Source organism: Planococcus citri, chromosome 5 (assembly GCF_950023065.1).
Source record: "Planococcus citri chromosome 5, ihPlaCitr1.1, whole genome shotgun sequence".
NCBI classification, from domain to species: Eukaryota; Metazoa; Arthropoda; class Insecta; order Hemiptera; family Pseudococcidae; genus Planococcus; species Planococcus citri.
In genome coordinates, this window is record NC_088681.1 from 59,000,950 (window position 1) to 59,028,070 (window position 27,121).

General features: G+C 35.9%; 2 protein-coding genes across 4 annotated transcripts; both read right to left on the minus strand.

Moving 5' to 3' along the window:
* Positions 1-57: 57 nt before the first annotated feature.
* LOC135847927 (sodium-dependent phosphate transport protein 3-like) lies at positions 58-26,661 on the minus strand. 3 transcript variants are annotated; one of them, XM_065367667.1, is made up of 11 exons: positions 20,901-21,095; positions 20,591-20,740; positions 20,291-20,505; positions 19,989-20,222; positions 19,453-19,540; positions 19,120-19,343; positions 18,850-18,996; positions 1,525-1,653; positions 1,277-1,436; positions 364-449; positions 58-282 (listed from the first exon to the last, which is right to left on the minus strand). In XM_065367667.1, the coding sequence occupies exons 2-11, from the start codon at positions 20,595-20,597 to the stop codon at positions 115-117; spliced, it is 1,458 nt and encodes a 485-aa protein (XP_065223739.1). In that variant the 5' UTR covers positions 20,598-20,740; positions 20,901-21,095; the 3' UTR covers positions 58-114. The 3 variants fall into 3 exon arrangements, with proteins under 3 accessions (XP_065223739.1, XP_065223738.1, XP_065223740.1); XM_065367666.1 differs by having other exon boundaries at positions 20,591-20,763; XM_065367668.1 differs by lacking the exons at positions 18,850-18,996; positions 19,120-19,343; positions 19,453-19,540; ... (2 more) ...; positions 20,591-20,740; positions 20,901-21,095 and adding exons at positions 23,402-23,548; positions 23,665-23,888; positions 24,012-24,099; ... (1 more) ...; positions 26,152-26,360; positions 26,429-26,661.
* Positions 22,445-23,111, minus strand: LOC135847930 (uncharacterized transporter slc-17.2-like). The gene is made up of 3 exons (XM_065367672.1): positions 22,913-23,111; positions 22,743-22,828; positions 22,445-22,655 (listed from the first exon to the last, which is right to left on the minus strand). The coding sequence occupies exons 1-3, from the start codon at positions 22,938-22,940 to the stop codon at positions 22,479-22,481; spliced, it is 291 nt and encodes a 96-aa protein (XP_065223744.1). The 5' UTR covers positions 22,941-23,111; the 3' UTR covers positions 22,445-22,478.
* Positions 26,662-27,121: the final 460 nt, after the last annotated feature.

Here is a 27,121-nt window from a genome sequence, read left to right on the forward strand (position 1 = left end):
TTTTTGAAATATCTGAAAAAACCATTCAGAGTCAGACTCTTATAAATGCTGAGAAAATTCGGTTAAAATTTTATATTGAGTAGCTTCGAGTAAATTCACAAAAATGTTACGAAGTCATCTCAGATTTGCCATTTTTACATCCTCACATTTACGCTGTTCACTTCGACCTCTATAATTCCAGTCTTGAACCTCTGAAGTTCCAAAAATCAGAAACAGCAGACTGGCCACAACCAGATACATTGTTGAATATAAGAATACCATTTTCCACAGTTCCTCGAAGCCCTATAAAGGTACAACAGTTTTAATTAATCTCTGCCTCGATGAGTCAGAATGTTTTGGAAGAAAAATGAGCGAGATACTTACCAAGTTTGAAGTGAAGTAATTCACCGCCCAAGTAAACAGAAACGTTTGAACCGAAGATGATGTTCCTGATAATCCTTCAATAATTCCTATAACGTGTAACATGAAATTGAAAATAATTCTAGCGAAATTAAAGTAACGGGGTGCCCAAAAGTCAGTTTACGCCATCAAAAATCACATATAATTCAAGAACTAAGCCTCCTAAAGAAAAACTAATGACATTGGTCTGATAGGAAATTTCATCCTCTACAATTTTTTTTATTGTCATTTTTCTTTAGGATGCACCGTTCGCCGGGAAAATCAACTATTATGTCAAAAAACGTGAATTTAAAAAAAAAAAAAAAATGAAAAAAATTGGGGGAAAAAATTTAAAATTAATTCAGCACTCCCCCGAGGGGTCTGAGGGAAAAAAACTCAGATTAGTGTTTCTCGACCCAAAAAACCTACATTTTGACATATCACTCGATTTTTTTTTATTTTTACAAAATTTGATTTTGGTAGCACCCTCCCCCCCTCCCCTCTCTAAAGGGTCTGGCGTTTTTGTATAAAAAAAATTCACGTGTTTTTTTGAAAAGATCATATTTTATATATGTCATCAAATTATGGGAATCATGTTAAAAATAGCTGAAATTAAGTGCTGAATTAATTTTAAATTTTTTCCCCCAATTTTTTTCATTTTTTTTTTTTTTAATTCACGTTTTTTGACATAATAATTGATTTTCCCGGCGAACGGCGCATCCTAGAGAAAAATGACCATGAAGAAAAATGTAGAGGATAAAATTTCCTATCCGGTCAATGTCATTATTTTTTCTTTAGGAGGCTCAGTTCTTGAATGATATGTGATTTTTGATGGCGTAAACTGACTTTTGGGCACCCCTGTATTTGCAAATCTCATTACTTCTTGTGGCTTACTTACCGCAGAACTCAGGACTCATGTCTATCATGCTCAATGGAGCTCCAAATGGGAGTAAAATTCTTGTAATGTAATGAATTAGAAGGCAAACAATGACCAGTGTCAGGTTACATTTGGTAAATGCGATAATTATTATGGGAATGGAAGCGAATGTAGCACCTGTGTTTTCGTAGTGAGAAATGAAGTACGTATTTTAATCAATTTGCGGAATTAATCATGGATTTTGATATTGAAGTGAGATACCTGCCTAGTAAAGTGCAAATTTTTCTCGTGGCAGTGATACTGAGTAAGTTCTTTTTTAGTGTTAAATCAACACAATACGCCAATCCAAGTACTGATATGCCCACTACTACATTTGGTACGCTTGAAATTATTCCTATCTGTACATTGAAAAATCGTCAAAAATTATAGTCCGGCATATGATATCCTATATGGACATGGAGTAATTTCACCTCTTCTCTTGATTCTCTGAGACAACTTTTTTATTGAAGGGGAAATTCTAAGGAACAGTTTGAAGCAAACTAGTTAGTCCTGGTCAGCCGAAATTGCAAATTTTGCTTTTCAACATAGGACTTGCCCAACATTTTTTGAACTGAACAAAGCTAGATCGAAGCTGTCATAGTATATATGGCCTTTAGTACAAGGAATAATCCTCACGATTATTCCTTGGAATAAAACATGTACCATAACCGTAAGTAGGCGAAGTACCACGAATAACCTAGATAAGGGGATAGAATAGGTACCTATGATAGGTAGGGGAACTTGTTGTAATGAAGGTTGGTTAATGTTGGCTCGGTCTAGTATGTTGTTAGCAAGAACTAGGAACGTTTTAATTTTGTCAAACATCGTGATTATATCGGTTAATATTGTACTTTGTTAATTATTTGCGAATTCGCGTATAAAATATGTTATTTCTTTATACAAAGTTATCTAAATTGATTGTTACCTTTAAATACTAATAAATCGTGTAGTATTGAATGGTGGAATCATTTATTTCGTGTAAAGAACCTTTTTATCGTATTCGTGGTGTAAATTAACATTATAGTGAAAGATAGAGTCAGTAAGATAGTCAGGAGTCTCTGAAGAACTGTATATATTACGTGTAGATATCTTGCTGGTTGAAACATTGGGTTTTAGGTCTTTCTTAGCATAAAACTCTATCAAACTACTACTTTTATCTTTTCATTTGGCGCCCAATCGCGTGTTTTTTGAGTCGTTTTTCGCGAGTGTTACTTAGTACCACGAATCTGAGTTCTTTTCGCGATCCAGAGGACCTCAAAATACGAGAAGAACTCCACCCCAGAGTAAGATACTGGTAAACGTGTAAATAAAGTATCATATTTTATTTATTTATGTATAAATTTTGTATTTTATGTGTTCGTTTTTGATACAAGTATGCTCGAATTCGTTTACTTGGTCAAAAACGTGTTAGATTATGTATTACTAGTAAAATAGGTACGTTCCTATTAGCTAGTTAGATTTTTAGAAATTATTTATTCTCGTTTTTGGATCAAGAAAATCGGATCAAAATTGGTGGAATTATTCATATTTTTCCAATTTGGTTCAGGTTTATGGCCTGAAAAATTGTGCATTGTTGAACTTGTTTATGAGCTTAGTAGGATAGTGTTAGTTGTGTCCAAGGTCAAATTCGTGCCACGTTGCTATCTCTATCGTTATACATGAACATTTTAATTCGTTGGTGTACTTATTTTTTCACGTACATCGTTGCCGCCTGTTCACGAGTCTGTACAGTTTTGTTCACCGTTGATTTTCTCGTTCTTGTTCAACTCGTACTGCTTTTGTTGTTTGTATTTATACGATACCCTAGTTTTTCACCCTTGGTTCTCTTAGCTTGGCTAGAATTTTATTTATTACTTGAATATTACGATCTCTCAAAATTTCTAAATCAATTAAAATATTTTCACCTCCAGTTGACCAAACTGAGACACCCCCGAAGTCATCAAAAAGAGTGACTGAATATTTATCTCAAAGTAGAGACGTTAGGTCAGAATATTTTCGAAATCTTCGTGATTTGAAAACTGAATCTTACGACATGTTTGATGATGAGTATAACGGAGAAGGTAATCAGAATGCGGAGGAGGCTGATACAGGTGGTAGACCGAAACGTCTTAAACCCAAGCCAGTAGAGGAAGAAGGTATTGAGTTAGAAGATCTTGCAAAATGGAGTAATTCGTTGCTTACGTACTATGAGGCTGAAAATAAAGAATTAAGAAAGAAAACGGAAGATCAGGATATAGTTATCGGTCAAGTAAAAAAGCAAGCGAACTCTACTGAGAAAAAAGTCAAAAAATTTATCGACGAAACGTACAAAGAGGATGAAGAGAAACGTGAAACGTATAAAAAACAATTGGAGGTGAGATTAGGGACACATGAGACTGATCTGAACAATCAGCATAACGCACATGAGGATCTCAAAAGTGAATTTGGCACGTTTAAAGAGGAAATTGAACCGAAAGTGCAGACGTTAGATACAAATTTTACGAAACATAGAGAGAAACAGGCGGAACATGCTAAGACCATTGCTGCGTTTATGACAGCCACAGGTAAAGACGTTTTAGATCTGAAAAGGTGGAAACAAAGAGGTGGTAATGGCGGAGGCTCAGGTGACTCGTCAAATTATCGCGTAAAAATTGATGCTGAGACTATGAAAAATAGTGGTATTCGTTATAATGCGTCGAACCGTTTTCATCCACATTATTTCGTAAAAGAATTCGAAAATCACGTAAAAGATCTAAATATTCCTGACAGCCATTTATGCGCTACGTTTCGCGGTTGTATTAGTGATAAAATTGAAGGTATAAAAGCGTGGAAATTGGACGTAGGTTTATATGATAGTTTTGAGGAGTTAAAAGAGTCATTCTTCATACAATGTTGGGATAAAAAATGCCAAAACGAGGCGAAAGATTATTTTAACTTACGTTGTAAACACTTTGCAAATGCGCGTATATTTGCGCAATTTTACAAACAATGGTTGGAAACGTTAAGTCACGTAGAATGGGCAGTCCCTAATGCAGTTATGAGCGATATGGCAGAAAAGGCACCTGAACCTTATAGGACGAGACTTCGTGCTGTTATACATGACAAGGCCCAATTCTTGGCGGTATTAGCGAATATTCAAACGATTCAAGAAGATCCCACTCGTTTAGCACCTATCACAATAGGACCACAACCCCTTAATTTTGAACCTCCTTACGAACGAAAACCCAAATCTCCCCCTAAACCTGAACCTAAACCAAATTCTGGTAATTCTTCTGGATCGTCTCAAAATAAAGATAGCAATATGAACCCTGATCAAATAGCGAAATTGGTTAGGGAATATGCTAAAATGCTTCGTGCACAAACTGGTCACGACACGTTGCCTATGAAAGCGTTAGGTTTCAACAAGGATGAAAGTGATCAGGAGGATGAGGAAGAGGAAGAAGAGGAGGAGAATGGCGAAGGAGGTGCGGGAAACTAGGTCGGCGGAAGCTCACGAGAGCGACTTCTGGCGGCTCATTAGCTCTCGATTTAAGTCCTTTCGATGAGTATGAGCTGGTGGGTGATGGAGTTATTTATTTAATAAAAATGAACGAAAAAAATCCTACAGGTCCATTACCTGCGTATATTGATAATCAAATTTCCATGTCTGAATTATATAGGCGTACCAAAGAATTGGAGTTTACCAAAACTAAATTTATTATTTCTTGTGGTCAAGTCGAAATGAATCATTCAAATAGGCCATATGACGTAATTTTTGAAGATCTTGTAAAAATTGTCGATTTATTTTGTAAAAAAGGAGCGACTGAAATTGTTATGATTTTTCCAATTGTCAAACCTACACTAGCTAAAGAAAAAGGTGTTCCCTTGTCTCGATACATAGCTTATAGGCAAATGTTTGGAAAATTAATGATGGATAAACGTATTCGATACTGGAAAGCTCCTGCGTTAAGTTACATCAAATGCGAAAAAGGCACGAGTAAAAAGGGAATTACGTATCCGCGTGCAGCTATTGATGATAAAAACCACGTAATACCATTAAATAAGAAATTTACAATTTTGGAAGAAAAACGTAGATACTCGCCTTCAAAACAATCGTTAAAAGAATTATGGCCTATTATGCTAGAAGAATTACGTATTCACAAGTTATATACGAGTATTCCCCGAACAAAACCAGAAAGAAAGGGTGATTTAGTAAAAATGCCTAATGATCATAAATGGAATTTGAAATATAGGAATCATTCGGTTAAAAATCCGAACTCCGATCCCCCACCAACTATCGAAGATGCCTCAGACGTCAAACAACCGGTTACTAACACAACCACGTCTGATACCCCCCCAAATCCTGTTCAATTGCCTGTAAAAAATGTTACAATTGACCCGTCCCACCCTAACACTGACTCGAACAATGACACAGTTAACGATGAAATACCTGTACGTTTATACGCTAACGATTCTGACGATGATGGTTTCTACGAATCTGATTTGGATTCTGAATATGAAGATGAAACCACATATCCGTTACTGAATACACTTATAGTCGATCCGAACGATAATTCTGCGGCAAACGATATAAAAATTCAACGCAACTTAATTGATTATATGTCTACTGAACAAATCAACTTAGTACCTACGTGCGTAGTAAAGTTAGGAGTAGGAGAGCATAATATACTTGCGCAACTAGATAGTGGTGCTATTCCTAATGTAATTTCGAAATTTACGCTCGAAGATTTGACACACAAGTATGGGAAAGAGACAGTACGATACCTAGGATTGTTACGACCTGTAGTGTTAAAATTGGCGGATGGTTCGTTATTAAGTAGCATGAAAAGGATAGTTCAGATAGAATTGAAATTTGGCGAAATGAAATTTCAACTCCTTTTCTTCGTAGTTGAGTCTAACGAACACGCGTTAATCATAGGTAGAGCTACAATGAATAAATTAAAAATTCATTCGACAGTACCCGCTAAAGCTGCGTATATTCAGGGTAGAAATAAAATAAAAACTCAAGTACTACCGTACGTAGACCCGAAAGACTTTGATTTTACAATGCCTTTATTCAGGGTTCAAATCCCAGAAAAATACGTTCACGAGGTTATCCACAAAACTCTGAAATATTCTGGAAAAGCTCCTGATCCTGATGAGGATATTATCGAAGATAGAGGTCCCGAGGTAGGATTGAAAAATTTTAGGCGTTACTGCGACCAAGCAGTCATTGAGGGACGAACTACTCAAGATATTGCTGATAAAACTTTCGAAACTTTTGAAGAACGTTACAAAATGCTTATGTCTTATTTTCCCGGTTTATGCAAAGGTCGTGAAGTACAATTTCGGTTTAATACTAAAAATGGCGAACACGAAAAACAATGGCATGGTGAAAAATTTAGACCTTCACGTCATCTTCGTAAGGCTCTTCGCAAAGCAATAAAAAAGATGTTGAAATTAAAACTCATTCGACCTTCAAATTCCACGTATATCAACACGTTAGCTCCTGTAGTAAAAAGCAGTGGTGAAATTCGCTTATGTTTGGATGCTTGGGAATTAAATTCATTTTTAATGAGCGTTTTGACTGAAGCTCCAACAATGGATAGTGATATTTTCGAGGGTGTGGTTGGAAAAGTCTTCTGCGTTCTCGATTTCACAGCCGGATTCTGGCAGATTGCTCTGACAGAATCATCGAAAAAATATACTGCTTTCCAATACGATGGTCAAGTCTACGAATTTAATGTTTTGCCTTTTGGAACCAAAATTTCAAGTGGGGAATTTGTTAATATGATTAATGAAGTAATTGAAGATCAAGACGGAGTTAGCAAATACGTAGATGACGTGAAAATTTGGGGAGATAGTTTTGAAGAATGCAGGGATAGGTTATTCAAAGTTTTAGATCGAATAAAAGAATTTGGTTTAACATTAAATCCCGATAAATGCGTATTTTTTGTAGAAAAAATTAATCATTTAGGTTTCGTTATTAAAAAAGATGAAATCGCTAAACACATCGATAAAATGAAGAAAATCGATGCTTTTGTGGAAAAACATACCAATAAAAAAACTGGTATATTTAAATTAAAAAAGAAAAAGGATGGTTTACGCCTAGTAGGTCTCACGGGTCTCTACGGTAGGTTTATTTCTTGTTACCAACAGATTCTTCGCCCAATCTACGATGCTATGAAAGGTGATAGCGAAGATATGGAGTGGGGGCCTGATCAAGAAAAAGCTTTTGAAATTTTAATGCGAGAATACAAAAAAGATTTCGTATTGCATCCACCAAACGATGATCTAGAGTTACATCTAGATACCTTAGTAACGGACGATGCAATGAACTCTTGTTTGTTTCACTATGTTGATGACAAACCGCAAGTCATCATGTACACAAGCATTTCAATGAAGGATCATCAAAAGAATTATACGATGTACGACAGAGAAATGCTCGCATTAGTTAAAATTATTAAAAAATTACAAATTTGGTTACACGGCAAAGTTGTACACATACGATCAAACTTATTACCAATTGTTAATCAATTTCGTAAATTGATGCTCACTCATTGAAAAGCTGCATCGTGGATTACACAATTGAATTGTTTTGATTTAAAATACGATTTGGCAATGGGTACTAAAAAGCTTTACGAGATTCAGGCTCCCGAACTCACTATTGGTAGGATAGGATTCCCTATAACAAACTTGCCTACATTAGTGGTTGAATTTATTGAAAATCAAATACCCGAACTTTTGCAGAATTTGGATAATATAAGTGCCTTTCAGATTCAAGATCCACTCTGTATGGATATTATAGAAGGTCTCGAAAATGGTCGTACCTGCAAACAATAAACATTTACAAAATGTACAGAATACGAAAAAGAAAAATTATTGTTTAGAAGATGACGTACGGGGGCACAAAATTTTATACAAAAAGCACAAAGATGGTTCGAAAGTACCGGTTCTACCGGCAGTTTTATTTGCAGATACAGTAACATACTTACATTCCGTTTATGGACACGTAGGTACTGCTAAAATGGAGCTCATTTTTCGACGCATGTATTTTCGACCTAATCACATAAAGTATATTCGTGAATTAAGCAACATATGTATCGTATGTAAAATTAATAAAAACTATGCAATGCATAAAAGATTAGAATATGCACAAACCGAAGCATTTTCCATTGGTGATGTTCTATGCGTAGATATTTTCGGTCCAGTAGCAAACGAAAGGGGCAAGCCAAAATACTTGTTAGTTATCAAAGACGTTTTTACTTCACGAACTTGGATAAGAACTTTACCTAACATAAAACAAAGCCACGTTAATAAAGCTATGGAAGAAGTTATTGAAATTATTAAAAAATACAACGTTAAAATTAACAAAATAATAACTGACAATGGTAGCCAATTTACATCTGACCCATGGCATATTTTACTACAGAGTCATGGAATTAAAGCGGGTCACACGACTGCTTATAATCCTCAGTCAAATATGGTCGAACGAACAATGCGTATTATTGGTGATAAGTTAAGATTAAAATTAAACACAAATTTCGATGTGTATAGATCTCATTACGGTTGGCATAGGTATATCAAAGAAATTGAGATAGAATTAAATAACACACCGACATCTTTTGGCTATAAACCTTACGAAGCTTGGGGAGTTGACGATGTATTATTACTAAAAATTCCACAGGGAGAATCGAAGTTCAACTTTTGGAAGGCATTAAAAGAAACGCTGGCAAAAGCTGATGTCATGCAACAAAAATCAGTGTCATCTTCTGAGTTATTGCAAGTTAAGTTTTTACACGATGAATTAGTTCACGAACCAGATGGATATGTGCGAGTCACCGCGGATGGAGCCTGCTCCAAAAAGGGTTCGGCTGATGCTATTTGCGGTATTGGAATTTGTTTCTCGTTAACAACTACAAAAAATGTGTCTGAACGTATAAATCATCCTGATTTCGCAAATTCGAATAATTTGGCTGAAATAGTAGTGGTAATATTCGCGATGGAAATTTTACTTTTTAATGGAATAAAAAAAGTTAGGATTTATACTGATTCACAATACCTAGTTAATGCAATTAACGTAAACATAGCCAGCTGGATCGCGAAAGGTTGGAAAAATAGTCGAAAAAAGATTGTTCATCATAAAGCGTTATTTGAGAAAATTTTGAAACTTAAAAAACAGTTTGAACAATGCGAAATTTTACACGTTTATGCAAGGAAAACTGATTATACGAACATTATTGCTGACAATTTGGCTAAAAAGTCAGTTTACACTCAAGAAAAAATGAGTATCAAAATTGAAGATATGTCTAGACAACAAGCAATTGAAAATTACATTCGAGCGAAACGTTTGGAAAAACGTATGCATGATGAGTATTTATTCAATAAAGCTCACGCTGATCCTACTCCATTGGAGCCTGGCGATCTAGTTTTATTGAATGAACACAGACAGTCAAGCTTCGATAGAGGTACTTCGGGGAAATTATACACAAAACGTTCAGGACCGTATAACGTTATTAAAAAAACCAGCTTTAACAGTTACATGCTGATGCATACTCATGAACAAAATTATACAACAATTTCGAACATTCGACAAATAACTTTATTTGCATCGGCTGAACAACTTGAGGAATTAAAGACCGATCCTTGTCTCATCTCACAGTTAGATAAGAGAACGTTAGAAGAAAAAATACGTGACTTTTTAACAGCTAATACTAATGCTAACGAATTTGAAAATGATGACAATGTTGAACTTACCATTGACGAGAATGCTGTAGATGAAGTTATACAACAAATGAAAGATGCTAGAGATGAAAGAGCAGCTAGAAGGCAAGCATTACGCGACTCTCTAGAACAAAATAACACAGACACTTCAGTTCAAATTAATGATGACTCATCAGGGGCAAGTTCTACAAATCAGGTTAAGCGTAGTCGAGGTCGCCCTCCAAAACCCAAAACTGATGCACCACTAACAACTACGGTGCCAAAAAGAGGTCGAGGAAGGCCACCCAAAATTACTAAACAAAATCAAGATAACTCCAACGAAAATGATACGAATACGGATACTGACGTTGATAATAACTCTGATCAACATTCCCCTGAACAAACCGACGATGAAGATATTGATTGGGAGAGCGTAGATTAATGCTCATTAGCGACTGTAGAAATCAAAATTAATAATTTTAGAATGAATTTTTTTTTGTTTCCAAAATCAGTACATTTCGATAAAACAAGCATTGTTTGTTTGCTTGTTTGTTGCAGGTTCGATCATAAATTCATTTGGGGCACGCTTCTGTATTTCACGATTTTGATTTTTTTTGATCAATTTTTTATTTTTTTTATCACCAAAAGAGTGGATTCACGTAACCCATCTAAGAAAAATGGAGTTGAACAAAGTTAAAATTAACAAAAAATTACAAAAACATATACCATCGTTAGGTCATAACAATGAGACAATTTACGTCACAATAAATTATAAAAATAACGAACGAATTTCTCGATGGTATCGAGAAATACAGCCTGACATGTGGCAGTTTGTAAAAGATATAGCAGATGATGGAAGACATGAATATTTAGATGAGAATTTACCTGGTCTTCGTCGGGAGTTGTTACATTGTAGCAATGGTCCCATTACGTCGCCGGGTACTTCGAACAATTATTCATGTAATCTTGAAACTGCAAAACATATCAAATTATTAGACTTTGACATACAAGCTAGTAAATTAAAAACACGTAAAAGAGGTTTCAATAGAGTTAGGGATGTAAAATTAATGATACCTATTCACACCACCGGTAATTCCATCAACGATCGTTTAAAATTACATTTGAACGATTTATCTACATTGTCAAATTTCAATGCGAGAGAATTTTACAAGGAATACTACGCGATGTATGTACCAAGATTTAAATTTGCTTTGATGATTACAATCAGAAAAATGATTCGTAAGGATGAAAATTTATCGCTAGACGTTAAAATGAAAATGATTCGGTTTTTGAATAGGGAAATTTCGATGGAACAACAATTCCCGCGTATAGATACACCTTTTGTGTGGACTAGAGAAAAGATGATATGTGAAAAGACGATAGAATGGAAGAGAGCAAAGTTAGAACATCTTCTGTACTTAAATCAGTTAAAGAAAAGTCGAACGATTTCTAAACTCAAACATTGATAAGAAATCACAATCACCACATCCACTGTTAGTTTGTCTATAGCTTAGCACCTCATCTGCCTCAAACTCGTATGAACAGCTGTTCAACAGGGTAAAAATTCGAATCTTCCACCTCACTCTTCACCCTCATATACACACACGTTTTGCGTAGATAGTCAGATTCAGTAGCGTTCGATCACATTGTTCGTTGTGTTTGCGTTTATTATTGAGTAATTGTGTGATATTCAAGTGTAATTTTCTTATTTGAATACGATTAGGATTAATAAAGTAAAAATGAACTATTGTGGAGTGATGGAAATTAGTGAAAGTTCGATGGCGAGTTGGAGCGACCATACCGGTAACACCTTTGGTGAAGTTTGGAATCCGAGTACTGAAGGTGCGATGTCAAGTGTAAGCGACGGTACTGGTACTACCTTTGGTGAGGTGTGGAGTTCAAATGGAGACACACTGGTTGAAGATGAAATGCAGTCAGTGAATTCGGTGGTCTACACGGATAGACAATGGTCACCACCGGACAGTTGGACCGATTTCGTAGTCACCAACTTCTCGAAAATCAACCCAAATCATCGACATACAAGCTTTGAGGAATACGTCGGCGATATGACATTTCAAATCAAAGCCAGAAGTGAACAGAGTCCGGTGGTGATCAAAGACACCGACGCCGTAGATATGTTCGGAGAAATTATTACAGTGCGAACGAGTACTAGTGCAAATAGACGAGTGTATATGGAAACGGCTAACAATTCGCACAACACCGACCTTTTGATTCTGGATAGATGGTATCGTCAACAACGCTTTATGTTTTGGAAAAATTCTTCGATGGCATTACTCGAGCATCAATCCAGACCAGCTGTTTTTAACGACCAACGACGAAATTTCGGCTTTAATCGTGATTTTTTGACACCCATGCTACAGATGCGATACATGTTACCAGAGGTGAAAAATTCGAAAAAGCTTTTAGATCAACGAAGAATGACGCAGATAGATTTCCGATCAATTGCCGAATCCAAAATTTTATTCCCATATTGGTACGATTAAAGTGAAAGATCAAACGTAAAAACATCTCGAAAGCCGTGTTAAATTAGTTAGAAATTAGTTTGATTTAGATTTATTATTTTTTTTTGATTAGTTGCCATTCGATGCTATGTTAGCATGGGACTAATTTATAAACCAAATACAGTCGTACGATCAAAGTTTGATTCACGTAATGCATATTAAAGTTATAATTTTTTTTTCTTTGCGTCAATACATGTAACTGGTATAAAATTCATACGATTAAAAATACTCGATACTCATTAGTTGAATGATATTTTACTTTCCAACAAATAAATGTATGAAGTTAAACAAGATGGTAAAATTAAATTTCGAAAAGATTAAGGAAACAAAGATCTTATTTCCATATTGATTCGATTAACATTGTAAAGTGTCTAGTTTGGTAAAGCTTCGGGTGTGATTAGTTATAGTTTGATAATACTCAAAGAAAAATTCGATCTTTATTCAAGTGTAAGTTAGACGTAATTGATAAATGGGAATTTTGAACGTTATAGAATGCAAAGATAATTTTTTGGGTTTAGCTATGATATCATATGCATACTGTTTATGAATTTTATAACGATTAGAAGCATTTTTTATTTCACCTGAGTAAACTATTCATTTTTCAACGTGTTTCACGTAAGAGATATCGAGTGAGAAGATGCGAGTGATAGGTTGAGAGATAGTATCGAGAAGTGGGAGTGTGGTGAAATTGAAGCCAGTTTAATGCTGTAAAATTACATCGGCCAGATACTATTCGAACAATACACCGTACGCCATACTGTTCCGGCCGTAAAAAGATAACAGCCACTTTGGCCATCGAGTTATTTCGCTTTCACCATTCCAAATCATTATTGTTATCGTATGCGTTCGAAGTGGATGTTTCATTTCAAGTATTATTTGGTATTAGTGGTCTTGAGTGATTTAGCTGGAGTTTTGAGTACGAATTCGTGTCTTGAGCAGTGTGATTTATAGCGAATTCGCATTGATTGTAGTGTTTGCATTGTTGAACATCTTAGAATTTTGAAAGGTATTTATTTTGTCCTTTTTATCTGAACGTAGACGGTGGTGTGAATAGTCGACGATCGATTACGAACCAACGTTACTTGGAATAAACAACTACCAATTACATTACAAATAATCGATCGTCGTTAGTACTCTTAAACGATGAGTTAAATAAACGAATAAAACAATAAAAACATGTAATTTGAACTCACGATAGGTTGATAATGGCACCGGTCACTGTCATCTGCTGCTCGGTATGCGGTGGAAATCTAGCCGAGCCGCCGGTGGATTTAAAGACAAAATCGCAGCCTACGTTTATGTCCATTTCGCATTGCCTGCACACATTTCATCCAGAATGTTTTTTAGCCCAGTGGAAGTCTCAGAACAGCACCTGTAAAGTAAAATCGTGCGAACGTATGTTAAAATTCACTGAGGTAACCGACGTACCTATTTATACAAAGACAGTTGAAAGTGGTGTGAATAACTCAACGGAATTAAATGATTGTTTGAATGAAAAGCGTAAGTTAAGATTCGAGGTAGAAAGCCTACGAGAACAGGTACGTCATGAAAAAGAAGTAAACGAAGGCTTAACGAAATCACGAACCGAGCAAATTTCGTCTCTTTTAGAGTCTCTTAGTGCGCTGTCTGAGGAAAATCAAAATCTGATGAAGATGTGTGAATTATTACAGACTCGTGATCAGGCGATGGCTAAAAATTATGATAATATTTCAAGGGCTGTTGCATCCTCGGCTGTTGCTACGACTTCGGGACTAAATTTATCTCTAAAAAGAACGTCGGACCAAATCACTAAAACACCAGTGGTTACGCCGACTGAAGAACGATGTACGTTCCATCATCTTCAACAGGAAGAAAACTTACGACGATTGTTACAGGTAGAGACAGCCGAGGCACAGCCGTTGAACCTAGGTGTAAGTAATGGTGGCAGTAACATATACGTACCGGTAACGATTTCATCGCATTCCGATGTGACGAATAGAGTAAATTTGAACGCTGTGAGTACGAATGCTGTGCAAAGTTGCAGTAGTTCGGAAAACACATCGCAGTCATCGATTAACGTAGTAGTAACAACTTCCTTTAATCTTCCACCGCCGCCGTACCGTATGCCAACATTGAGCGGTTCGATTGGTAATAATGAAAGCGTACCAGAAAACTTTAGTAATGGTCAGATAACTTCGTCGAATTGTTCGGTAATGGTATCTCAAGGATCTGCAACAAATACAGTAACAGTTAACAATCATCCGATAGTATCACATGAACAAATTGCAGCCATGCCAGCGCCGCCTTTCTATGGCTCTGGCAATTTTCATCGAACAATTTTACACCACCATTTACGACGTGATGGAAATGCTATTAGAAGGGGACACGCTGGAATTCGTGATCCACGTGTAAATCGGATAGTTTCACTGTACTGTTATTCATGGTCTGGCTTTACAGATAGATATAACACGGAATATAGAATATTTTTCAATAGATTTCAATCGAACACTAGAGCTCTATTACCATTTGTTCCGCTTGGTCCGCATCCGAACGACTTGGTACTGGCTGGCAGAATAGAACATCGTGTATTAAGGATGACTCTGTTCATACATAATATATTGCTCGTAGGGGACGGCTACATATACGGCATCGTGGTGTACGCTACGAATAATCGACCGTTTGCGCCAGATATGAATTCGGACTTTTATCAGTATGACGCGACGGTAGCCAACCTGATACAAACGTTGACGCAGTACAGAGAGCTTCCATCTCGTATCCTATTATCAATTGGGAATACGGATGCGTGGCTTGGTACTCCTCAACAGGTATTTCGCGAGCAATTTGAAAATTTAATCCGCTTACTGTACGATCGTGGTGTAGCGTCGTTATATGTACTACCGATTATTACTTACCATAACATTCCTAACGCTCGTGCACAAGTTCTCTCAGTGTTAGGCGAAAATTGGACATCGACGCTGCAATTGGATGGGTTTGAATACCATTTCATAACTCAGCCAGTTCAAGCTGCTACAGCGAATCGGATGGTGCGGTTAGAGTCCAACGCACCTCGATATCCATCAGCGGTGTTTCGGGAGCTGCTCCAGCGACTACGACGTATATTTGACCACACGTACGTAGGTAAAGAAACGGATGACGACGGACAGCCTCCCGAACACCAATGAGTAAGTATGAGGCACTGAGATGAAAGCTGTGAGTAAGATATCGAATTAATCAAGAAACAATTACGTGAAAAGTTATTATGTTATCAACACGATATGTTATCACTTACTCACAGCGAGGTACGAAGTCCGGTACTGTCTGACAAACTAACTACCTAGTTGATCATATAAAAAGTAGATGTGGTGCGAAAGAGATGGTGGGTTCGAATTATTTTTTTTTCTTTTGATTTTGATTGTTCGTTTGACGTTGGATGTAGATTTAATTTGATTTAAAAGGTTTTTCATTTATTTTACGATAATTGCATTCTCTCTCTTTGATACCTCATCTAAATTTACTACCGGCATTGTTTTGTCACAATTAAAATCTCCGCTTAGATAGGTCAAAACGTGAATTCACGAATTGGTATATTTTCGAGTTGTTTATCATTTATCAAATTCTGTTTATTACTTGGAGATGCGGACTCCATGATATATGTATTATTAATCATCGGACGCTTTGCGATCCATATTAAACTAACAGGTACATGTGATTCATTTCACGAAGAGGTTTGTTACAACGTGCGCGAACTCATCGTAAGCAGTTCGCTGAGGTTCGGAAACGGTCACGGTACTACCTAGTTGTATGGAGTACTCATCGACGACGATAAACAGAAGGGGAGAATATGAACTTCTCCTTGTATTATTTTTGCCCATTTATGTTGTATATTTATGTCATATTTTTTTTATGTCAAAGACATTGTAGAGGTTATTTTTTTTTCACTTGATTTTTTCTTTTTTTACAAAAATATGAAAATTTTTTTTTGGGAAATATTACATGATTAATGCAGATATGCGTATGATAAAGGTAAAAATAATACTGAAAAGTGACAAGAAATTCACGATTGTAATTGATTTTGATCCAAAGAAGGAGTTGATGTATTCATGGAACCCGTATTACGATTTTTTTATTTTTATGTGTTGTACAAGTATTTCTTTTTGTAAATCTTTTTTCTATCCTCCCTTCTTTGTCAAATTCCCATTAATGATTCATAATCGGAAATAGAAAAATGTTATATGAGATAGATTGAGCCAAATTGAAATTAATCTAAACACTTTCAAAATTACCTACCGGGGTTGCATAGCTTAAAATATTTTGAAAAATGGTACTGATAATTGGTTATAAAAATGCTATATAAATCTGAATATGTTCGATGAGGTTTACTTACTATTTATATTTCAAATCTACTGATACATGTCATGTCTCGCCTAGGGTGTATGGTCAAATTTTGATTGATATTATTTTGTTTATTAGAAATTGTTACATTATAATGAATTGATCTCACGAGATGAGAATGTCCGGTGTGTCTGTTGCTGAATATAACTCGCCGACGTACCGGAGAAATCTGGTGCGGAAGGGTTTAATATCAGACTACATTCACATCTGATTACTCAATTGATGACTGAGTCAATCATTCTTCATTGCCTGGAGAAAAACTGATCATTTGGTCTCGTCCGACCAATGAGCACGGTGGGGCAGTGGGGAATGATATGTCATTCCAGTCCATATATAAGACTAGAATCCGTGCCCCAGCTCGGGGACTCGAGGGGTCGCGTACCTCATGGGTCCACGAATTGGGGCATATGTCATAGTATATATGGCCTTTAGTACAAGGAATAATCCTCACGATTATTCCTTGGAATAAAACATGTACCATAACCGTAAGTAGGCGAAGTACCACGAATAACCTAGATAAGGGGATAGAATAGGTACCTATGATAGGTAGGGGAACTTGTTGTAATGAAGGTTGGTTAATGTTGGCTCGGTCTAGTATGTTGTTAGCAAGAACTAGGAACGTTTTAATTTTGTCAAACATCGTGATTATATCGGTTAATATTGTACTTTGTTAATTATTTGCGAATTCGCGTATAAAATATGTTATTTCTTTATACAAAGTTATCTAAATTGATTGTTACCTTTAAATACTAATAAATCGTGTAGTATTGAATGGTGGAATCATTTATTTCGTGTAAAGAACCTTTTTATCGTATTCGTGGTGTAAATTAACATTATAGTGAAAGATAGAGTCAGTAAGATAGTCAGGAGTCTCTGAAGAACTGTATATATTACGTGTAGATATCTTGCTGGTTGAAACATTGGGTTTTAGGTCTTTCTTAGCATAAAACTCTATCAAACTACTACTTTTATCTTTTCAAAGCTGCATGCAAAAATTCATCACCACCCACAATTTCAAGTGTTAAAGTGAATTTTTCGATTTTTTTGTGAATCTTTGAAAGTCAAATTCAAGCCAAAAATGAGGGGAAAAAATCAAAATTTCACAAAATTGACTTAGAGACCAGAAATTTCGCATATATCATATTTTTGACCTTCCATATAGATTGGAAACGGTTTCAAACTTTTTTGAGCAGTTTTGAAGTCTCCAGCAGATTTTTGAAACTTGAAATTTCCACAAAATTTCATCAAATAGCGTTGTTATGCCAGAATTGACTCTAAAAAATATTTATTTCGGATTTTCAACTCCATTTGATGAAATTTTGTGGAAATTTCAGGGTTCAAAAATGTACTGGAGGCTCCAGGAATTTTCAAAAAGTTGCCGGAGGCTCCAGAGTGACTTAAACTCACCATCAGTCGACTTAATAGCTTGTGTAAGTGGGAGTGTAGCGTAAATTTCTGATTTCCAACTTCATTTATGGAAATTTCAGGTTTAAAAAATCTGCTGGAGGCTCCAGAACTGTTCAAAACGGGTTGAAACCTTTTCCAATCTACTTGCCGAGTCGAAAATAGGGTATATACCAAATTTCAGCTTTCCTGGTTAATTTTATAAAATTTTGATTTTTTCTCATTTTTGACTAATAGGTAAATTTGATTTTCAAAAATTCACCAAAAATCCAAAAATGCACTTTATCACTTGAAATTTGGGTTGGTGGTGAATTTTTTCATGCTCTGGAATTCATTTTTCGATTTTTAGAGAATTTTTGAAAATTCAAATTTGAGGAAAAAATGAGAAAATATTTTGTTAGTAGAGCCCCAACATTTTTTTTTTTTGGCAAATTTGCCTTAAAATGTTTCTTCTTTGAGAAAGTAGTCGTCCCGAAGGATCGAGAGAGGGTGCAATTACTCCATATGTCGTATGCCGGACCACTAGGTACCTATTTTTAAAATATTTATGGAAATAGTTTTTAGTTAACGTGAAAAACTCTAATAAAAGGTTATTACTTCATTCGAATTCAATCCATAGATGTGTTTAAGATACACTGGAACATATGTTATCAGCATCACACAAACCCACACCGTTGCATTCATTGACAATATACTGACGATTACTGGTACACTGAACAAAATACTTGTCCAAGGAATTCTAGTCTGTTAAACAACGAGAATGAGATAAACATGAGCGCGCGCAGGCCGGAGACACAGTTAACGCATGCGTACTGATTCATTTTAATATGATAGGTATGGCAAATGCGCGCGCAGATGATTGCGTACTTTTGTTTTGGATGTCGATTCTTTTAGGCAACTTTCAATGTATTGTTTTTCTTCTGCTGTTATGGTGGGGTGTTGATCTGGTGAATCGTGAACCAACGTGTACCAAAATATACTCCAAATTATTCCACAAACTGTAGTCAAATGAAAAACGTATGTCCAGCTCATGTAATGCGCAGTGTATCCAAATACAAAGTTACCGGCGGTCATGCCAACCACTGAACCACCTGTGTGAAATTAACAATCTTAGTATTACAATTTGGGTGTTCTGTATAGTTTTTCAATTTTTTAAAAAAATTTTAAGAATGAAAGCAATGTCTTATTTTTTTTACTGACCATAAAAAGCAGCCATGAATTTACTTCGTTCTTGCGGTGGGATCCATTTCCCGACTATTGTGTACAATGCAGCTGGCACAGCCATAAACTGAAACACATTTTCACTTATAAGAAGGGAACCTTGTCAACTAATTTGACTGAAATTTTCATGTCCCCCACACCTCACAATCAGAATCCAATTTTCAGCTGCCAAAGTTGATTTTTCGATATTCTGCGAATTTTTGAAAATGGCTGAAATCCTTTATTTTCTGAAAAAGTTTTCATAAAAATGGTAAACCACGAGATAGAAATCTGAAATTCGCTTTGAATACTGAAGTCGACCTCCCGTATCGATTGCGACCATTTTTGAAACGTTCTGGAGCCTTCAGCAGACGTTGATTTTTCTCAAGCACATCTGGAATCGCTCCAGAAAGCGCCATAATCAACTTCAACTTCTGAACATTTAGTTCTAGGGTGAGGGAGAGGGGATGACATGAACTTTCAGTGAGCTAAATTTCAGCTAAATCGGAGGTGATGAGTTGACAAGTATCACTTACTGATAAAACTCCTTGAATTGCTCTAAGCCAAGCAACTTTTAGTGGACCATAAACTGTCACAATCGGAATCAATGACGACATTGAAGAAGCAATAAGCTGCGCATAGCCTGCCACTATTTTCGATCCGTATTTATGTGCGAGAACTCCACCGGGTAAAATTGAAAAATAATTCAACCAATAGTAGCCCGATAGTACGACGTTTTGTTCAGATTCTGACCAATCAAATACTTCACTCTGGAAACGAGCTTGATTAATCGATAGATAACTTCATTGCTTGGGTCAATACTTTGAATTTTACTTACGAGTACTTGTTGAGTATTCGAAAACGATGGTTCATCAGTTATTGAAAAATCTCTCAGGAAGAATGATTGGTTGGGGCAAATCACTACCTGATCTATGGTTTCTGTCTCGGTGTTTGATTTTCCTACCATTGAAACTATTGCGATATTTATATTCAGTGTGACGAATGAATTGCATACGAGTAGAAACAGCAGCATCAGTAGGAGTACGTTACGTTCTGTGAATATGGTTTCCAAGTAGTTTATTCTCACTAGTCAGTATAGGTATTTTGAAATTCTGATTTGTATAGAGTAGGTACTTACTCAGCATTTTTGTATGGTTATTTGTGTCTAATCCTATGCTGTGTGATGATTTATCTGGCAAATATGTACAATTGTGGAATTTTCTAATGATGATTCGATAGCGAAAGAATCCCCGGAAAGTGTTAGTGTCTTGCTGGGAGTATACTTACACTAGTAAGGGACAACTCAATAAGCTGTTAAAGATGGAATTTTGGTTGAAACATTCTTGTAAGTATAACTTGCGTCGAATGAACAATTACATACATTTTCCCAATTTTTCAATATTTAACAAAATACTTATGTGTTAGTTGATGTGACAAAATTTATTTACCTTTACTGTCCATCGAGCAGTTGTATCCGAATGTCTGAGGAGCATTTACCAAAAAATAAGCCACTCAGCAAAATTTCACCAATATTTTAACCACATTTCGAAGAACTATTTTATTAAAAACTGTCGTGAGAAGAGATGACAAGTTTTTTGCGTTTGATGGAAACAATCCTACACTTCATATCTAGCATAAAATATTGATATAATTGTAATTTTTTTTTGTTTCCGCTCAAATAAACAACTGGTTGCTACACTTCTTATCTAATATAAAAAATGTTGATAGATTATCATTTTTTTTATTTCCGCGCAAATGAATAAATCTTGTGCTTCGGTACACTTTATTGAGGAACTACTGCATTACTTTCCTCCAGCCCGTTCGATTCCGTCAATCAATGAAAAATTCAAATAAATTTTTTGTTCGACAGTTTTGTTTCCAACTTCCTTTTTTTAAAAATGGTCCGAACCACATCTGGCCAATTGGTTGGAAAAAATCTTGGTGGGGGGGGGAGTTTGGAGTAAAAAATTGGGAAAATCTAGCGAGAAAAATTGGAAGAATGCCTCAGTCTTACTCCCTCTCCATCTCCCACCTCGCATCATTTCGTCACACCTCTGAAAATAAAATGTAATGTTTTGTGTGGAAAGTTTTTGCTCACCTCCTTTTTATTACATTAAAAATCTTTTTAGTCACTTTTTTGATTACTTTTCGGTTACTAACGTTATTTTTTTGAGAAAAATTTGAGTACCATCCCTGATATTAAAATTTTTCATCAAAGTATAGTTTCCCTTACTCAATTTTGATGTAAGTAAGCGAGGGTGCGTGAGACGTGACAAAATATTATGAAAAAAATACGAAAAAAGTACGAAATTTCGTTTTTTGGATTTGGTAGCCATTAGACAAGAAATTTATCAGCTCTATTTTGAATAATATTATTAATTTTTTTGTTTCTTTTTTGGCAATTTTGTAAAAATGAATGGGGGGGTTCAGTAGGTGCATTTTTAATTTTAAATAATTATGTCCTTCCAAAAGGCCTTCCAAGGTCCTTTTTTTTAGTTTTCAGATTTTGTTAGACACCCTTGGGGGGGGGGGGTTGGAACAGCGAGTTGATTGCCAGAAATGGTTTTTTTTTTTTACAAAACTCACTGGATTATTCAGAAACTGGGCTGGAAAGTAGCTGAAATGGGTCCAGAATGGAATTACGAATTGAAAAATGGTCCTTTAGGGAATTTGGGGACGGCGAGGTGATTGTGACTTCAATGTTCAAAAGTAAGATTTCGACGTTTTAAGGAGTCGTGGATTTCCAATTTTTTTGGACTTTCTGATCAACTTGCGTTCCTCAACGTGTCGTGAGATACATATTTTTGATTTCATCTTCTACCAATTAGACTTTGACTCTTTTTTCTCGAATATGCTATACTCTGCATAGTGCATATTTATAGGGATGAGACCCCTTTATAATTTTATTAATATCTATTTTCGTAATTTTAACTTGTATTCAAATTCTATTAATTTCATTCCATGAAATCTATCACACTGATGTTTAAAATTTATATTCAGTAAGTTTGGGTAAATTCACAAAAATGTCACGAAGTCACCTCAGATTTCACATTTTTTACATCCTCAGATTTACGCTGTTCACTTCGACCTCTATAATTCCAGGCTTGAACCTCAGAAGTGCCAAAAATCAAGAACAGCACGCTAGCCACAACCAAATACATTGTTGAATATAAGAATACCATTTTCCACAGTTCCTCGAAGGCCTGTAATTGCGAAGGTACAACCATTTTAATCATCTCTGCCTCGATGAGTCTTGAATATTTTTGTCGAAAAATTAGTGCGATACTTACCAAGCTTGCAGTGAAGTAATTCACCGCCCAAGTGAACAGAAATGCTTGAATAGAAGATGATGTTCCCGATAATCCTTCAATAATTCCTACAAAACGTGACACGAAATTGAAAATAATTCTGGCGACATTAAAATATGGGCAAATCCTTACTTTTTGAGTGGCTTACATACCGCAGAACTCAGGACTCATGTCAATCATACTTAATGGAGCTCCAAATGCGAGTGAAATTCTTGCAATGTAATGAATCAGTAGGCAAACAATGACCAGCGTCAAGTTGCATTTGGTAAATGCGATAATTATTATGGGAATGGACGCGAATGCAGCACCTGTATTTGGTAATGAGGGATGAAGTGGATGTTTCAATCAATTTGCACAATTATTCATGAATTTTTATATTGAAGTAAGGTACCTGCCTAATAAAGTGCAAAGTTTTCTCGTGGCAGTGATATGGAGTAAATTCTTTTTTAGGATTAAATCCACACAATAAGCAAATCCAAATACTGAAATACCAACTACTACGTTAGGTACGCTTGAAATTATTCCGATCTGTAGATTGAAAATTTGTCAAAAATTAGATAGGTACCTACCTAACTTTTAAAAAGTTTATGCAAATACTTAGTTTCTAGTTGATGTGAAAAACTGTTATAAAAGTTTAATACTTCATTCGAATTCAATCCATAGGTATGTTTAAGATACACTGGAATATATGTTATCAGCATCACACAAACCCACAATGTTGCATTCATGGATAATATACTGGCAACGACGGGTGCACTGAACAGGATACTTTTCCAAGGAATTATAGTCTATTAAACAAGAAGAATGAGTGAAACATGAGCGCGCGCAGGCCGCAGACACAGTTCGCGCATGCGTATACTGATTTATTTTATTGTGGTATATGCGCGCGCAGATGATCGCGTACTTTTGTTTTGGATGTAGCTTCTTTTAGGCAACTTTCAATGTATTGTTTTTCTTCTGCTGTTATGGTGGGGTGTAGATCTGGTGAATCGTGAACAAAAATGTACCAAAATATACTCCAAATTATTCCACAAACTGTAGTCAGATGAAAAACGTATGTCCAGTTCATGTAATGGGCAGTGTATCCAAATATAAAGTTACCGGCGGTCATACCAACTACTGAACCACCTGTGTGAGTGTGAAGTTATCTTACATTTAGTACTCGTATTACTATGTGCGTGTTCTAGTGCTACAATGTAGTTTCAGTTTTTCTTTAAGCTTAGTTATGAAAGTATTCTAAAATTTACCAACCATAAAAAGCGGCTATAAATTTACTTCTTTCTTGCGGTGGGATCCATTTCCCAACTATGGTGTACAATGCAGCTGGCACAGCCATAAACTGAAATATGAAATTTTCATGTCACCCACACCTCACAATCAGAAGCCAATTTTCAGCTGCTGTAGTTGATTTTTTGGAATGTGGCGAATTTTTGAAAGTGGCTGAAATAGCCCATTTTATTGGCAAGGTTTTCATATAGAAAAAAAAATTGTAAACCACAAGATAGAAATCTGACAAGTCTTGAGGTGTCACCCTCCGATTTGAACGGGACCGCAATTTTTGGAAAGAGCATAGTCTAAAACCCCCAAAAACAAATTTTCAGCTGCCCAAGTTCATTTTTCGATTTTTGGCGAATTTTTGAAAATTCATAATTGACTGTTTTTGGCGATTTATGTTTTTTTTTTTAAAGTACGTATTTAATCAGTAAAAATGGTCAAAATAAGTCTCACAACTAATATTGATTACCCAAATCCAAATTTCACAATTTCCAGTCATTCTGGAGCCTCCAGCGCGATTTTCAATTTCTCCAAAATTTTGAATTTGCTCCAGAAGGCATGAATATGAAGTTGGGCAGCTAAAAATCGAGTTCTATATTACACTCGACCTGTTTAACGAGTTTATCCACATTTGAGCCGATTTTGAGAGTGACACTCAAGAGTGGTTTTTTGAGGTGTCACTCTCGCTCCAAAACGGCTGGAAATGATAGAATTTGGGCTCCAGAGGGTAGTTCTTGAAGAAATACAGCGATTCGCACAAATTTCAAAAATTTCCTCACAAACGGGAAACTTTTGATTTTTTGGATTTTTTAATTTTGAAAAAAGCTGGTCAAAAAACCACTCTTGAGGTGTCACTCCCAAAATCGGCTCAAATAAAAATGAACTCGTTAAACAGGTCGAGTATAATACACAACTCGATTTTTAGCTGCCCAACTGCATATTCAAGCCATCTGGAGCAAATTCAAAATTCTGGAGAAATTGAAAAATCGCGCTGGAGGCTCCAGAATGGCTGGAAATTGTGATAGTTGGATTTGGAGGGTTAGTTTTGGACAAAATACAGCGATTTGCGTGAATTTCAAAAGTTTCCACACATAACGGGAAACTTTTGATTTTTTGGATTTTTTAATTTTGAAAAAAGGTGGTCAAAAAGCCACTTTTGAGGTGTCACTCTCAAAATCGGCTCAAATGTGGATAAACTCGTTAAACAGGTCGAGTGAAATATACAACTCGATTTTTAGCTGCCCAACATCATATTCACGCCTTCTCGATCAAATTCAAAATTCTGGAGAAATTGAAAAATCGCGCCGGAGGCTCCAGAATGGCTGGAAATTGTGAAATTTGGATTTGGGTAATTTTTATTAGTTGTGGGACTTATTTTGACCATTTTTACTGATCAAGTACGTATTTTTAAAAAAAGGCATAAATCGCCAAAAACGGTCAATTTTGAATTTTCAAAAATTCGCCAAAAATCGAAAAATGAACTTGGCCAGCTGAAAATTTGTTTTTGGGGGTTTTAGACTATGCTCTTTCCAAAAATCGCGGTCCCGTTCAAATAAGAGGTTCCCTTGTGAGATTTGTTTTGGATACTGAAGTTGACCTCCCGAATCGATTGCCACCATTTTCGAGACGATCTGGAGCCTCCAATAGAAGTTAGTTTTTCTCCAGCTCACTGGAATCGCTCCAGAAACCGCTGTATGTAATCAACTTTGACAGCTGAAAATTTGGTGCTGGATCCAAATTTCAGCTAAATCGGAGGTAATGAGTTGATAACGTTGCGTTCTAAGCCATTCCATAGGTTTATTATATCACTTACAGATAAAACTCCTTGAATTGCTCTAAGCCAAGCCACTTGGAGTGGGCCATAAACTGTCACAATCGGAATCAATGACGACATTGCCGAAGCAATAACCTGCGCATAGCCTGCTACTATTTTCGATCCGTATTTATGTGCGAGAACTCCACCGGGTAAAATTGAAAAATAATTCAACCAATAATAGCCCGATAGTACGATGTTTTGTTCAGATTCTGACCAATCAAATACATTACTCTGGAAACGAGCTTGATTAGTCGATAGATTAACTTCATTGCTTGGGTCAATACTTTGAATTTTATTTACTTGTTGAGTATTCGAAAACGATGGTTCGTCAGTTACTGAAAAATCTCTCAGGAAGAACGATTGGTTGGGGCAAATCGCTACTTGATCTATGGTTTCTCCTTCGGTGTTTGATTTTCCTACCATTGAAACTATAGCGATATTTATGTTCATTGTGACGAACGAATTGCATATGAGTAGAAATAGCAACATCAGTATGAGTACGTTGCGTTCTGTGAATATAATTTTCAGTTAGTTTATTCTCACTAGTGTGTTGATATTTCGAAATTTATGTACTTACTCTGCATTTTTGTATCGCAATTTGTAATCCTATGCTGTGTGACGATTTCTCTGGTAAATTGGTACAATTGCAGTGGATTTTTATAATGATGACTCGAAAACGAAAGAATCCCCGGGAAAGTTTTATTTCTTTGTCAGGAGTAGGTATTCACTATTAACTGATAACTCTAAAGAAACTGTTTAAGATGTGACTCGAAATTTTGGTTGAAACATTAATTGAATAACTTGCCTCGTACTGTTTAAATGAACAACTACATTTTCTGAATTTTCCAATGAGTCGAATTTTTGTCTGTCAAGTGCCTCTACCTACTTATATTTAATAATTTTTCAAGTATGGAAGTCAATGTGTTCTGTAGCAGTTTCAAGCCTCCTTAGTCCCATTATATTTATTAGCAACATTGCCTAATCTTATCGCTATAAGTTCTCTTAATATTATCTTTTTCGTAAACCTACATTTTTTGCACATTCGACTTTAATGATTCTCTCAAGTTGACTGTACATGCGCTGCGTGCATGGTTTCACATTGGGGCGGGGGGAGTGAAGCAGACGTGTAAAATTACGAAGAGGAGATTTTTTTGTTGAGGATGTTATGTAGAACAATTTTACTAATTCATGAGTAGAACGAGCATATTTTTCTCTAAGGGCATATTCATAGACATAAACGCAAAAAATCGGGGTTTTGAGGAGACCCCTT

Excerpts from the sequence above, each read along its gene's own strand:
- LOC135847927 (XM_065367667.1), bottom strand. Across the intron at positions 20,223-20,290 it reads CGAATACTCAACAAGTACTC|AGTGAAGTATTTGATTGGTC; the intron begins GTAAGTAAAATT and ends GCTCGTTTCCAG. Across the intron at positions 19,541-19,988 it reads CAATTCAAGGAGTTTTATCA|TTTATGGCTGTGCCAGCTGC; the intron begins GTAAGTGATACT and ends AATGTGTTTCAG.
- LOC135847930 (XM_065367672.1), bottom strand. The coding sequence starts at position 22,940 with ATGATTGACATGAGTCCTGAGTTCTGCG. Across the intron at positions 22,829-22,912 it reads CATGAGTCCTGAGTTCTGCG|GAATTATTGAAGGATTATCG; the intron begins GTATGTAAGCCA and ends CACGTTTTGTAG. Across the intron at positions 22,656-22,742 it reads ATTACTTCACTGCAAGCTTG|GCCTTCGAGGAACTGTGGAA; the intron begins GTAAGTATCGCA and ends TCGCAATTACAG.